At 44.4% G+C, this 16,328-nt stretch overlaps 1 protein-coding gene across 1 annotated transcript in view; it reads left to right on the forward strand.

Annotated features, from left to right (window-relative positions):
• Positions 1 to 16,328, forward strand: part of VPS33B (VPS33B late endosome and lysosome associated) — an 806,019-nt gene that overhangs the window by 112,465 nt on the left and 677,226 nt on the right. Inside the window, exon 7 of the mRNA XM_078683255.1 lies at positions 5,278 to 5,323. Coding sequence (XP_078539381.1) covers positions 5,278 to 5,323 — 46 coding nt within the window. The remainder of the gene's footprint in view (positions 1 to 5,277; positions 5,324 to 16,328) is intronic.

The raw sequence follows: 16,328 nt of genomic DNA on the forward strand, positions 1-16,328 counted from the left end.
TGTACTTCTTGTCCCTGAGGCAGAGGCCTAGTAGGCAAATCTGCCAGGAGTGTAGTGTGGATAGCCCTGTACAATTGCTCAAGCGTGTAGTCACACTCACCAGTAACGATGAAGGCATTGGCAGGCCCAGAGCATGTGTATAAGATCAACATCAGATAGGTCACAGCAGGGACAAACTGTATCAGTGTGATAGTTATAGAGGTTTATCTTATCTGGGGTCAGATAGGCTCTGTGAAGTAGATAGTATTAAATAAGGCGGAAACAAGTGTTACATGGAACAAGGGCTGGGTATTCCAGGATGGCCACCCACTCCTTGTCTGAACATGGGCAAGCCAGGTCCGCTTCCCAGTGCGACACAAAGGGACAAGTGGAAGCGCCGTGTCTGTGCTCAAAGATTCAGCAAACCAGCGTGTTAGATCATGATGCCCCGTCCCCATAAGGTGAAGATATTGGAGTGTGAGGTGTATTAGAAGTTCCTGTTGCATGCATCCCCGATGTGCTCTCAGTGTCTCAAGGAGAAAATGAACACTGGGGAGACCTTCATCTTCAATCAGAAACTAAAAGTAACACCTATTGTGTGAAGGCCTACCTTGTGCCAAGCAGCAAGCTCAAAGAGGTGACCTGTCCTCCCTGGGGGGTGCCCAAGAGTGGCATGGCTGGGGCATAGGCCTGATTTGTTCAAGTGAGGCATGGACTCCATCTATTACAACGGCGCATCACGCGCAACAGCATGGGACCCGGCGATGGTGTTTGTGAGCAGGGGTGAAAGAGATGCAGTATGCGAGTCAGCCTCCCCAGTGTGCTCTCACTGTCTCAAGGAGAAAATGAACACTGGGGAGACCTTCATCTTCAATCAGAAACTAAAAGGTTAAAAGAGAGCCATCATGGTAGAGTTCACCTATTGTGTGGAGGCCTACCTTGTGCCAAGCAGCAAGCTCAAAGAGGTGACCTCTCCTCCCTGGGGGGTGCCCAAGAGTGGCATGGCTGGGACATAGGGCTGATTTGTTCTAGTGAGGCATAGACTCCATCTATTACAACGGCGCATTACGCGCAGCAGCATGGGACCCGGCGATGGTGTTTGTGAGCAGGGGTGAAAGAGATACAGTATGCGAGTCAGCCTTGAAGCAGGGTAGATTGTGGCCGTGTCCGGCAACTGGAGACCCACCATCCATCGGGCCACCCACTGTAGCTGGGAGGCTAAGTAGTAATGTTCAGCCCTGGAGCATGTGTTGTGCCAGAATAGTTCCCTAGTGGGATTTCAAACGGTTGAAAGAAGAATTTTGGTATTTAAAGGGGGAGGTTAGCAAAATAATAAAGCAGGCTGGCAGTATCGCCATCTTAACAAGTGCTATCTGTCCGGCAACGGAAAGAGGGAGCAGTCTCCAAAACCCCACCTGCACCTGCAACGATGAGACTTCCCCGGTAGGACTGCCATCAAACAAGTCTGCAGTCTCACAATAGACACGGATGCCCAAATATTGAAACGTACGGGTTTCAATGTCAGGTCAGCATTATTAAAACAGTAAGCAGGATGAACCTTGGCAGTAAACTCTGTTCCGCTTGTGGAGCTTCTCCACTCTGCGTAGAGTGTGGAGTTCTGAAAACTCTGCATAGCAGAGTGGAGCTGAGTTTTTCCTTTCTCGTGGCTCGCCAACGTTAAATTGGCAAGTGAGGAATAGCCAACGCAAGACCACCTCCTGGCGAGATTTCTCAACACGGGTGGTCGCGGCACCTCACTATAGCTTACGTTGAGAAACCTGCCACTCTCATTAAGGAAGCTGCCTAATTGACCTTAACCCGTTTACCGCGGCAGACATTCCGCCGTGGTGCGTGCGTTCAATGAAGTGGGCGGGGCTGCTTTGGCCGTTGGTCGTGCGCAGCACCCAGGACGCATCGGGTTAAGGCCTGAAAGCACTGCGAATTGGTAAAATATGAGTGCTATACTAGGAGGAATGGGGTGCACGTCACAAAGATACAGGAGTAAGTCATCAGCATATAACAAGATTGAGTGCAGACCGTCTCAAAGCGGGATTCCGCAGTCTCGCCCATGTGTATGGCGGGTGACAGCTAGTGGCTTAATGATGAGGCAAAAAAACAAAAGGGACAGAGGGCATTCCTGCCAGGCAGCCCTTTGAATCAGCATAGGTTCAGAGATCAGAGGTCCTGTTTTATGGATGCCTTAGGCCTGTTCATGGAAACACAAGATCCAAGACCTGTCTTTTTAACTTAAAGGGCACACTAACCATGTCCCTATAGGTCACATGGGACTACTATTCATGCCCTCGGTTTATTACATTAAGTGGTGGTGGCAGTGTACTGTGTTTTATGAATTAATAGTCTTGACCAGATTTTTTTTCCTGTGTCAAAGGAGAGTGCAGTCTATTGACCACACTCTTGTCAAGTTCCACCTGAATGTGTCTTCCAGACCCTTGTGTTGGCATGCTGTTTGTGTGTCAAGTGCATCTATGTAGCTGGATGGTGTAATAAGATGTTGTGTGTGGTGAGAGTTTAAGTGCTGGGGCCAGTGGTGGGGTCCATTTTGGATGGCTCTTAAAGCACCTGCTTACCCTATCGGGTGATTAGCTTCGCTTTATAAATCCTGATTTAATGATTGATTAATAGCACAAGATGGAGACTGGATCTAGCTTCCACAGACAGTGTACTGATTACATCTCTCTGGCTGGAGGGTGGAAATCCTGATGAGGTGAGGAATGATTGAGATAGGTTTACCCCTAGAAATTCTATGAAGTTCTTTTTAGCAAAGGTCTGTGGATTGTTTCTTCTGAGCACATCCAATTAGTAAATGGTTGGAGTGGATCAGCAGTTTCTATTGTTAAAGGTAAGAAAGTGTCTAGCAGGGGATTCTCATTTTTGTGTCCCAAATTACTTCATCAGGAGGTCTGACAACAGCCAAGCGAAGAGATCTTACACTTTATTGTGCCACTGCTTTGGACACTCCTTCTTGTAGCTACCTGGTTGAGTGCCATCACATAGCACAAAAGATGTGTCTGAGATACAGCCAGATAATTACATCTGAAAGAAAACCATCCCAGACCGGTTCTGAAATCTGAGACAGTTTGTCTACCTAGCCTGCATGGAAAATAAGTATATATGTCGGACCCAAACAACCCTACTTTGTTCCAGTTCCAAGTTCTCCTGATCAGCGGTCAGTGGATGCTCCGCAGAGTACTTCAAGAGCTGCTGTGTGACCAGGGCTGTTGTCTGGATGGCATCCAGTTTCCCAGAGGTGAGGGGATGTCTCATAAACTCTGCACTTTTTTGCTGTAGGAGCTGAGGGTCTGCCTAATACCTAGACACTTGCTTGCCTGCTCAGATGATGGAAAGAGAGTGTTGGGCCCTGCAAGAGGAGAAACTGTCTAGGGAGAAGAAGCCCAGTGTGAGGAACATTAATTAGAAGCTGTCTGCCAGAAAGAGCAAGGTCAGGAGTCAATCCAGCTTAGGAGTGGTTTTCCAGAGCAGTTCCCAAATCCATCTCCATAAAGACATTCAACTAATGAAATGAAATGAAATGAAAAATTGCATTTGTATAGCGCATAACTGCCCTAGGGCCTCGCAGCGCTTAACTAAGGAGCAACATTGTGTAATCTAGCATCGCTGCCATTGACTGAAAGGCTAGTGCTGTTGCTGCCCGATATTTGGACTGACACACAGCAGGAGACATTGCCTCCCCCAATATGGAAGCTTTGGTCTGGCTTGGAATGCTGCAACATCCGAAGATGAACACCCACTTGAGATCCAGCTTGGAGGGAGCTAGTGCTGAGACGGAGCAGGCGTGCCTTTGATGATTACCACCCATCTGTGATGCGTGAAACTGCTGCCACCACCGGGCATCATACAAATACTGCTATGTCATCAGTACCAGCCCCTGATGGGTCTATGTGGAAGAAAGTCAAGGTAGCTGGCCAAATTCACATATTACAATTACACATTTTCTGTGATTATGGGCTACTTGAGTTTCCATTAGAGTTGCAGCTTATCCACCAGGAGGATGGGAAAACAGGGGATGGGAGAACAGGACAGGAAGGAGGAGGCTATGCAAGGAGGCCCATTTCACAGTTCAAAGCTAATAGCAAATGGAAAATCTCATTCTTAACTCATGTTGACCTGTTGCAGTTTGCTCGTGATGAGCCTGAAATCAAGATTTCTCTGGATCATTGAAGAAATGTCCTTTGAAGATATTTTGAAGAGGTTTTTCTCTGCTGCCATCACTTCCTCTTTCTCGCAAAAGGCACTGGATATTTTCATGCCAACCTTGTGAATTCTGTCCAGTCAAACTTCGACATTTGCATTTCCTAACAGAAAGACAAAGCGTTTACCATGAGTACGTTGAGGTGCAGGCCCATGGCTTCCTGTACACCATGCTCACACCATGCATTCTTCTGTCAGGATCAATTTTCCAATTGATAACAGCTGAGAGAACTTGTTCCCAGGATACTGGGGTTTGGTATATTTCCTTAGTAATCTTCTCTAAATAGTTAAACCTTGAATCAGTTTCTTTAGCTCTGGGTCTTTAACCAGCGAGTCGGCCCTAGAGCCTAAGTGATCAGGCACATCTTAGAAGCCCTTGAACATGTCTTCTTTAAATTCCAACGTCAGATCTATTTTGAGGTAGCTTAACCTTCAAGGAAATCTGCCTTCGCCTGCACTACATCTGCCCGAGTTTACAGTCCAGGATCTTTGTTGCTCCAGGGCCATGATGTGCGAAACCGGACAAGGAAGTGTTCACAAGTTTTGTTGCATATAAATGTTCAGAAAGATTTAGAGACTGTAAAGGAACTTAAGGATATACTCGTGTATTAGTCAAATAGAAGGGTCACAAAATCTGATATCTAATCTAGAACATATAGAAAAAGAATACAAGAATGTTTTAGATGCGTTATACTCGTAAAGGTAACATACAAAATGGTTACACTTTATGAATAATGAGGGAAACTCAAAATTCTTACAATGCAACAAATATGTTTTAATTTTACCACTTATGTCAAATAAGGTAAAGAAAGGAAAAATGCAAAACACAGTTCTGAAATAAATGTTAGTATTGGCTTCTTGCATGATGGCTCTTCATTAGGGCATCATTGTTCACAGAACTTCTACAAACTCCAAAATACCTATTTGTTAAACGCTACACATAGCCTAGTAGGGTCATTTAATGATTTAAATGAAGATGTGAGGAAAATGCAATGAGATTCATAATCTAAGGAATTACTTTAGTACCCTGAAAGCTTTGACCTAATCACTGTTGCCTTTGTATTTCAGTTCTACACCTGTGACAATGTGCTGGAAGAAGAAGGGATCTATGGTGGTAAGCAGTAAATGATCAGACTAATGATTGGGCAGAAATTACTGTATTACACAACAAAAATTAGTTCATACAGACGTATGTTTATTGTGCTATTTACTTTTTGCTGCTCCATAGCAGATTTCTTTAACAAAAAGTAAATAAATTAATATCTAATCAATAAAAGAAATACTGGATAAATAAAGAGACAAATAAAAATGTATAAAGCACCTTTAGAAATCTCAATGTGTTCGGAGAATCAGCTGATAAAACGTGCGATAAGAGCAATGAAACATTAAGAAATCTTCCTAAAAGTAAGCTTTATATGCAGGTGACTATATTTTCTGTTGACTGTCACATCACTAGGTGAAGTTCACTCCGCTCAAATAATGGTTATGTCCAACAATATCACAGACCTGTCTAATATCACTTGGTCAGTTCAGCAAGTTATATAGTTCACAGATAAAAACTGCATCAAATCGAAAAAATTGTTTGGTAACTAATATTCGATTAAAAATTTGTTTGTCCTGAAGGCTTTATATACAATATCCAATCAATCAGGGATTTGTGAAGCGCGTTACTCACCCGTGAGGGTCTCAAGGTGAAGGGTATTGATAAAATGTTGTTGATATGTATGGGACTGTTGCTCTTTTAGAACCAATAAACAAGCATTGGCAAAGTTGGTAGGCCTCACATTTGTAATGAGAATGCCAAGTTTATGGGTTTTGCCTGTGCTTGTTTCGAAAGCATTGTTTAAGAAAAATGAACAGAAAATAGGAAGGAAAAGCAAACACATATCTTTAGGTGTCCCAGAAATGTCCATACAAATGGCGTGGTTTATTTTTCAAATACTTATCACTCAGAATACTCTCAAAATTTATTTTCAACAAAATAAGAACGTTTAACAGAAAATGCTTGCCCGAGCCTAATTTACTTTTCACACAACTCTGAACTAAAACACGCTCCAGATATTTGAGCATCTGCAGTAGTCCAGGGATCAGATCTATGGGCCACCAGGAGATGAGACATCTCAATTTTCAAGGAAAACACTTGCCAGGACCTAATGTACTTTTCACAGGACTTAGAACTAAAACAAGCTCCAGACATCTGAGCCTCAACGGTAGTCCAGGGTTCAAATGTATTGGCCTCCAAGAGAAGCAAAGCCTCCTTTTCAGTCACACTAATTACACCTTCTTCCTCGAGCACCAGATGAGTGAATGTAAAAGCTGACCCCTCCTCGGACACCATAAAAAGCTTTTGTGCAACGGAAAGAGTGTTACCATAGGTAAGTAACATGTTCTCCTGATGGATATTTCTAACGGCAGATTCCTCACCGAAGAATATATGCCAGAGCAGTACATCCCGAGCTGGACGGTCTGTGACGTGGACTCCTACCAATAAGTCTTACAAAACTGAGCCGGCAGTTTTCTTACTTTCTGCACCTTCCAATGCAGCTCAAGAACACTGCTCCTAAATGTCTTTGTTTACAGATGATTTCAAACATTTTAGTATGCTAGGGCAACTAAGATGCTACCTAAAACGACAGCTTTCAAGCAATGACACAACTGCAGGACGAAGATGCTGATCACAAACCTGCATAAGGTGTGTTTTTGGTGCCTGGCCTCGGGACATGGTTCTAAGTCATATATTAAGTGTTCCCTTATGGACCAGAAGGCTATCCGGGACTAAGAGGTGAAGTTATATGTCACAGAACACAAGAAGAAGTTGCAGCCCTTGCGTCAATCCTGATCCCACTCAAAGACACAGGCCCGAACTCTGTCCCAGTTCCTGCTGGAAGTCCTCTGATAAGTCTTAAGTCCATACACAAGCATAAGATAGTGAAGCAGGACTCACCCTGATTCTGAAGTTTGACTCTATTTAGGTTACCACCAGTGGAATACTCCCCTGCACTGTCTGTCCCCTTGGTACCCATTTCTGATACTGAACTGACTTTGATACAGACATTTACTTTGGCCCCACGCCTGTTCCCTCTACTCTGAGAATGTGCGCCTAAGGCAAGACCGTCTGCGCCCAGCACCCTCATCCTCATACCTTCAACCTCAGGCCTAAGTGCTACTGTGCCACCGATCTCTACACCCTCCGCATGCCAACTCCTCTTCCACATTCACTGAAGGCACTTTCTCCTGTGCTGCTTCACTTATGAGCTGCCTCCTCAACGCCTTCAGCAGCACAGCACACTCACAAACACTCCTTGCACACCTCCATGGATAACGTACGCCCCACACTGTCATGCCTGTTCCTCAATACTGGCTCCTTTGGCAAACATGCTGTTGCTAGCTGGGACCTCCTGAAAGACTTCTCCCTGGACCTCATCTTTTTGACTATAACCTGTCTCATCGTGGCCTCGTCACCCGACATCATTGGGGCTATCTCCCGGTCGGCTTCAAGGCAACATGGCAAGACAGAATTAGTAAACCCAGTGGAGGACTCACGATTATCCACAAAGAAAATATCAGCTGCTCCTCCACCTCTGCTTATTCCAACAGTCACCTGGAACACATGGCCTTTAAACTTCACCAACCTGGGTGAAGTCCTCACCAGGAGCACTGGCCAATTTCAAAAACACCATCACAAAACTTATCTGCCCCTTGGTGCTCAGCTCCAGAATTCATCCTCCTCGGAGACTTCAACTTCCACCTGAAGACCTCACAGACCCAAATGCTATCAACCTCATGGGTGACCGCAAGTCTCTCAGACCTAACCAATGTGTGAAGGACACTCCCACCATGTGGGACATCTCTACAGACCAGCTTCATGAACTTGGACAACATCATTGTGGAACAGCTATCCCCCTCACCTGGATGGACCACTCCCTTTTCATTGTTAACTGTACATCCCCCACTAACATAGAATTGCACACTCCAAGACCACTCGGACCACATTTGATTAACCTGGTGCCCTACACCTCTATGGCCACCAACCTGATCTGTGGAGTACCCCAAGGATCTTTGGTCAGCCCTACACTCTTCAACATTTACCTGATTCCACTCGCCGGTATCTTCTGATGCCATGGCATCAACATAATTTCTTACACGAATGACACCCAACTCATCCTCTCCATCGACGGGTCCAACACCCGGACCACCTTCGCCACCACATGTCTGAAATTGCCAACTGGATGATGGTCAACTGCCTGAAGCTCTATTCTGACAACAGAGAAGTAGTACATTTCAGAAAGGATGCCGCTCTTTGGACTCTGGCCTGATGGCCAGTCGAACTTGAACAAACACACAACCCTGCTAATCAAGCCAAGAACCTTGGCATAGTGGTGGACAAACAACTGTCGACGACCAACCCAGTCAACACAGAGGCATCATCCTGCTTCTACATCTTTTAAGCTCCTCAAAAAGATATTCAAATGGTTCCCAAGTGACACCCAAAGAAAAGTATCCTAGGCCCTGATAACCAGCAAACAAGAATGCTGCAATTCTCTCTCTGTAGGTATCTCTGCTCACCAAATGTCTTCAGCTCATCTAGAATGGAGAAACCAGACCTGTGTTTTAACTCCCATGCCGCCCCTCCCATGACCAACCACCTCAAAAAACTACACTGCCTCCAGTTCAAAAACATACTCTTCAAATCTCTCTCAAGCTATCTTCTCTCTCTGTCTCTCATATGACCCCACCGACCAGAACAGCCACATCAACTGCTGCACGCTCTCCAGAACCCTCCGCTCAGCCATCCTCCTACTAGCTAATCCCCTGCACTACTAGAGCTAGTGGTTAAGCTATTTCGCACCTTGCTCCTAAATCCTGGATCGACCTTCCGCTGCACATCGGAGCCTCTAGCTCTGTCTTTTGAGTTTTTGCAAGAAACTTAAAACCTGGCTCTTTAACTACGTCGTGGTCAGGATCTAGGGTGTCTATTGCATGAGGATAGCCGCCCATCTGGCTCGTATGTGCACCCTACAGATACACCTAACATAACTGGCCATTTGGGCTATGATGCCAATGTTTCAGGCTTGATCCTGGAACACTCTGAGACTTATTTTGCCCTCTTAGCACTATGCTGGTTGGAAAATACAAGCTCATGGTATGCCTTAGGTGATGTTAGTTACTGAATCAGGAGACCATTGAAGAATACACCTGACGCGGCATCTGACTGTGGGGAAGTTCCATTAGCGACGCTTTTTCTTTTTCATTTCTTTCTTATTCTTTACCTCGTTTGTCTTATTATTATTTATTTTCACTCTAGTGGGTCCTTTGTCAGTACCCTTCGCAAATACGAATGTTATCTTTATAACTGAGATAAAAGATCAATCGAAACCAGAAGATGACTTGGATTTAAGACCTTGGATTTCTCTGATTAAATATGCTGTACAAGCCGTCAATATCTATCATCTTTCTGCTAACGTTAACTTTTTCTTGGATTCTTACAGACTACAGGATAATTACATATGTCTTCAACTTCTATTGAAATTCTTAATTAATGACTACTGCTTTGTCGTTCTTTTTCCTTTTGTTGTACACCTTCTTAAAATCCTAATAAAAAAGTATTTGAAAAGTGAAAAGTGCAAGCTCAGTAGTCAAACCTCAAGTGTCAGTGGTGCCCAGTATCAAAGTTGCCTTTGGAGTTGGCATGACACTTTGCCCAATTAGTTCTGCAAGACATTTTGATCTGAGAGCCCCAGTTATCACCTCCACTCTCCCTCCACCCCCTGAGAGCCTCTACATTGTGGAGGAGTTAATTCTTTGCAGAATGGTTAGAAGTATCCATCAATAGACTAAGTTAAATACCTTCAATAACACTCTTTCTAGTGGATACTCTATTTGCAGATTCCTCATTGCCCTCAAAGCTCCCTGTTCTGTGGAGTGACCCAAAGTTAGTTTTCAGCACACTGTTTCCAACAATTGTTCACACTCCGTGTCAGAGGACACAGACAAGAAAATACAAGAAACTGGCTTCAGCACACAGATTTTTGTGTGCTGATGCCAGTTTCTTGTGTCCCTTAAGCAGAACCAAACAGATACGTTTTTTATATCATCCTCTACAACATGGCCTGAATTTGGTTTTCTAGGCCCCCTGACACGAAGGACTTAGTCAGTTGGCCTGCCCAATAGAGACAATCAGTTGAAATACAACCATCCCCCAGCTCACTGAGCAGTATTTCAACGAGATGTATTTCAGGTAACAATCAGTCCTATGATAAATCACAGGTAAAGTTAGTGGGACGCAGACTCTCTTTCAATAAGGAAAAGCACACTCTAGACACTAGGAAAGTGTGAATAGTTCCATTATTTATTAAAATTAGAATCCTATCCTACTGTGCACGATATGATTGTATCTACATCAAAGGCAAATGGAATGGTAATTGCAGTGTTCACTACATAACGTGTATTTGTAAAATGCACGTTCATACATAATGGGGGTAGCTTGGTGCTTAATATCAGATGTTTAATGTCACCCAACTCAATTGTACTCATTTTATCGATCTCAGAAGGACGAAGGCTGAGTAGACCAGCTGGGATTTTAGCCTGTAACAATGAGGTCAAATATAGATCCCTACAGCGGACGCATTAGTCCACTAAGCCACCAGACCCGCCCTCAAGACTAGACTAATCCTAGGACCAACAGAAGGCCTAATCTGAGTTTCAAATGGTTCACCCTCACATACAAGTTTGATCGATAAGGCTTTATGTTCAGTTTAATAGCAATGTCTGCTATTCTCTTCTGCTCTCATCTGGGCTGATAAGCTCAGAAGGTGAAGGCTGAATGTCTCCTGTTAACCTTCAGCAAGAGTGGGTTCTGCATGGCCTGTCTCATCTGTCAACTGGAATGAAATACCTCTCTGATTCTTTACATCCTGTGTTGGGCTTATATAACAATAATGATTATTTGTTGAATCTTTCAGAATTAACAATTAGCTGAAAACGGTTGGTGCCCTTTTTAGGTCTTGCTAGAGCCAGTGCACGCGCTAATCTGGCGAGACATTTAGTAGCTGCTTCAAAAGTGCCACCTTGCCGGCCACCAGCTTGCTATTACGAGCACAAGCGCACGCATCGTGCACAGCACTTTTTCCCGTCGCACGCGCTTGCGCACAACTCGCGTCACCACTTGCGTTTTTTTTCTCATTTTTGCGAACACAGAGTGCGTCATTGTGATCACTTTTGCTTTCACCGTGATAGCGATCACTTTCGCGGCCGCGCGGTATTACTTTTACGGCCGCGCGGCCAATGTTTGTTATTATAGACTGCTCTATTCATATGTTGCAAACATTACATTAATCTTTTCTTTGTTCACTCATGAATTAATTCTTCTACTTTTTGTGTCCCTTTGCTTACCTTACATAGCCTCACTAGCGCTCGCAGTTCCCTAATGGGCGCATAATGGATTCCTCCCGTGGGGATCGAGCGCTTTGAAACCAAACGCTACGATCGGAGCATTTTAAATTCCTGACTGTCACTCGTGAAAGGGGACGTTTATTTGTGTATAAATAAAGGCCATTTCATGTAAATCTGTGTAAACTCACCAGTGAGGCACCTCAGAATTAACCATATAGTGGTGACATGGCCGCTCATTATCCGTGAGATAATGTTAATGCATGTTTACAAACCTTCACAACACCTTCAGCTGGGAAGAGGCACTGTAAGCAGCTGCTAAAGAGGCGTTTAATTACGTTTATGAATGCTCCATTCCAAGTGTGCCTTAATTAATAGGGAATACGTCACTTTGTGAAAGTGTTCGGGGTCGCCTGTTGTGAACTGAGGGCTATACAGTGGAATGCACTATGGAAAGGCGACCACAAAATACAGACACAGTGAACTGAGCTTTACAGGGATTGGGAGCCGAACATAGGGGGGGGGGTAGATTTATGCCCTCCAGATTGTGTGGTAGAGTTACTCTGGCGACTAGACTGCTGCCCCCTCCATGGATTTTGTAGTTTGGTGGAAATTGAAAATTAAACAGATTGTGAGGCGCTGTGACCTCAGCAGGACACTATGACCTCTGTTTTCTTTGTTTTGTTAGATATTTATTTACACTCAGTGAGTGCGGAGCCTCTTCTAAAATTGTTTTGTTGTCAAATGAAGTTAGGAGAGCTGGCAGTGACATCAACACAACAAGCATTGGAAACATCAATGTCTCGCCTTTTGCATGTTTTGGTTTTGCCAATGATTTTGCCAATGATTTTTATCAATGCTGAAGCTGAGCAGCATGGCTACAGAGACATGTAAAACAAGCATTGGCATAGCCAGTAGGTCTCCTCGCTTTTGGGATCTTGTAAGTGTTTAGGTATCGAGCACAATATCCCTGGTGCAACAACATCAACTGTTGCATTGCTAAACACTTATAAGGTCCCAAAGGCGAGACCTATTGGCTATGCCAATGCTTGTTCTTATTTTCATTCTGTTTGACTGTGTCTTTTGAACAATAACAAGCGGGAAATGTAGTTTTCACCTTTCCATAAATTTTTGTTCACAACATAATAAAAATTATTTAGAATAGAATGGCCTACCCATGTTAAATACTTTGAATATATACAAGCAGACTCGATTACCAACCTCCAAAAAGAAACAACTTGCATTCTATATTTATCTTTTGCGTTCACATCCAAATGATTAACGTGTCACCTAAAAAGGGATAACATTTTATAATCATAATAGCATGATGTTACCCTTCACCGAATGCTAACACTTAAAAATGGCTGTTTTTATTGCTTCGAAGGTCAGCAATTTGGAATAGTTTATAAGTTAAAATGACAGAGTTGTGCAAAGATGCAATAGCCATCATTTTGAAAGGACAACAGTGGTTTGATAGATCAAACTCGGATGGCACAGTGACATGTTCTTCTCCATTTCATTATCTTGTGATAAAAATAATCTTGTAATCAAATTGGGAAACAAAACAAAACAAAAAAAAAACATTACACGGGTCTGTGTTAGGAGATAGGATTACACAAAAGAGAAAACATTAATTCAAAGTGCCAAATAGTAAGACTGTTAATAGTAGCAAGGTTAATTAATTTAAAAATGTATGTGTATATATCGTTGATGCGTGACAAAATACATTTAAAAAAAGATGCGCAGGCTCGTGTGTCTTTTTTTATGAAGTACCCAGGTCGACCAAAACCCAGGGGCAGTGTTTATTAATTTTGCAGGGGTGCCCATGCAGCACCCCTGTGCCCTGGGGACCGCCACCTTTCCTTGGCAAACAATAAAATGATGCCCCAGAGACCGCCATCTCCCCGGTGCTAGTGTATGAACAAAGTGGGGGACCCCATGTACCCCTCCTCCGCCGCACGGGGGCTTGCCACCTCCCTGGGGTATTATGTTTATTTAATGGGATAATCGTATGGACCCCCAGTCCCGGGGACCGCCTCCTCCATGGAGCAATCAACAGAAAATCAACAGAAAAATGTGGGGGCCAACGCAGCCCCCCCCTCTCCCCCTGCAGCCCCAGGGACCGCCACCTCCCCGGGCCTCAAATGATATAATGAAGGGGTTCAGTTGCAGACCCCTGGCCCCAGGGATCTTCACCTCCCCGTGGCTAAAGTGAAGGTTGGAGGGGTGCTGCGTCCTGGGGTGCCCAACACAGGGGCTTAGTTGTTTCCTATGGCTTTGCAGGAGCTTTAATGCTCCCGCCAAGCCATAACAAAAGTGCTTGCTTTTAAAATGTTCTCATTTGCTGAAATAGAGCACTATTGCCTTGACAGAGAGGGAGCTGCATGTTAGCAGCTTTCTCTCTGTCAAAGCAATACCTGCACCCACAGAAGGCTGGGAGGCTCCCCCATGGTCCCTGATACCTACATGTGGGTGCTCTCGGTGGGACCAGGGCACGCACACTAGAGGCCAGGCCCCGGGTGATGGGGTCCCCAGGCCCGAAATCAGCCCAGGAGGGGGAACCTGCCCTTGTTTTTCATTTAAAACAATAAGGCCAGGCCCGGGAAACCGGCCTCCTCCCCAAATAATATTAATAACAGTATTTTTTTATAATGGGACCAGCAAGTCGCCAGAGGCCTTGCCCTCTTTTACCTCCACTCTGTCAACATACCTCCTGGTGCGCATCTAGTTGGAGGATGAAGTCCCCTTGGTTCCAGAGGGTCCTTGGGGCCAACAAGCACTCTTGGTACCTCCAGTAAGTCCCCATAGAGTTCTATTGCTGAGAGGACTTCAGAGGCCATGCCCCCTTTCTCCACCACTCTGCAAACGTGCATTCTGGTGCACTGATTTTTTGGAGATGAAGTCACCTTGCATCCTGAGGATCCTTGGGGGCCAGAAACCCCTCCTGCTACCTCCAGTAAGTCCCACACAGCAAGAATACTGAGAGGTGGTCAGAGTCCATGCTCCCTTTTTCCACCACACTGCAAATGGTGCTCTACTAGCTGGGGGATAAAGTCCCCTAGAATGATGAGGGTTCTTGGGGCCAAAAACCTCTCCTGTTAATTCCAGTAATTCCTAGACAGTGGGATTGCTTAGAGGACTTCCAAGGCCACGCTCCCTTCCTTCACCAATCTGCAAATGCGTCTCCTTAAGGGTTCTGTTCGATACCTCCCTTAACTTTAATCTGTAGATCAGTCGTACCGCAAGCGCATGCTTTTATATTATTCGATCCCTCAGGTAGATCTTTCCTTTCATTTCGGAGGAGCATCGCAAAACAGAGGCTATAACATTAAACACATTACCATTAGACTACTGTAATGCTATCTCTCTTAATATAAATAGCTGTTCTCTAAACAAACTCAGTTGGTGCAAAATGCGGCTGCGCAAATGATACTGAACACCCCAAAATATCTCAGTGTGAGAGAAGGTCTTCGAGATCTTCACTGGCTTCTAGGTAGGAAGCGTGTGATTTTCAAAGTGCTGTGCACCGTCCACCTAGCTCAACATGGCAAGGGCTCACTGGCCATCAGGTCTTCCTTTCATCTGTATATGCCAACTAGGCTTTTACGATCAGCTTTAAGCAGAAAAGTTATTGTGCCAAAATTTCGAAAGGCAAGATGGGGTGCGTGCTCCTTCTCATTTGCAGCAGCCAAATTATGGAATGCGTTGCCAAGCCACATTGCAAAAATCCTAGGTCTGACTCCCCCGTCCGGGGTCTGGGAATTCAACAACACAGCACCTTGATACCTGCGGGTTTAGAGCGCAATATAAGCTTCTTTTTTTCATTTCATTTTCATATATATATTTATATAGGCATAATTTATAAAACTGCCCTATCAGGTTAGAGTGTCGCATAAATTATGCAAAAAAAGAAGTAGGGAACCCTGGGTAGTTCCTAAGTTTTAGGTGAAGAGCTATATGGTGCACTCCATAACATAACTGACACTCTCATTTTGCTAACCTCAAATGTCTGTTATTCTGCCATTTTTGCAGCAAAGGCTTTAAGGATAGGATCTGCTAGTGCCATCCACGCCAATCTAAAAACAAATCAAAAGCCTTTTACCATTCCAGGCACAGTATTACAGCTTTAGGTTGGTAAAATACCATGCCGGCTACTCTGGAATCAATAAAAGCAGCCCCTGGTGTGTTTTGTTCTCAGTAGAATTCAGCAGAGAGGCATAGCTTTGTCCAAACACAAGGAAGCCCTCAGTATTACAATGCCCTTTCAGAATTAGAGTGCTGCATACATTATGCTTCCCAAGTTTTTGGTGGTGAGCAGGGTTACTTCTTACTTCCTATCATGTGTGTGTATACACAGTCGTCACTGGGTGGTTATAGTTAGGTCTGTTTTTCTATTGGAGAAGCATTTTTTTGTGTTGCTAATAAATTTGGGACCATTTGACAAATCGCCACAAGTGCTTTTTTTTGCGACATTTGCCAACTCAGATATTTGATAAGATCATGGGTTATTGCAAAATAGCCAGAGTCGAGAGCGACCACCTCGCCCAACATGTAGAGCTGCAGGTTTACACCGCAAGAGCTCCACCCACCAACAATCTGATGGTTCAACCTTGTGCCTACAACCTAAAATGCCTAGCCTGGAATGGAAGGACGACTGCTGAGATAATGAACTATATAATCACATTCACTTCCCATATGTCGTACAGCAAATCGGTGCAGTGGACTCACTG

This window comes from Lissotriton helveticus, chromosome 3_1 (assembly GCF_964261635.1).
Source record: "Lissotriton helveticus chromosome 3_1, aLisHel1.1, whole genome shotgun sequence".
In the NCBI taxonomy this organism is placed as follows: Eukaryota; Metazoa; Chordata; class Amphibia; order Caudata; family Salamandridae; genus Lissotriton; species Lissotriton helveticus.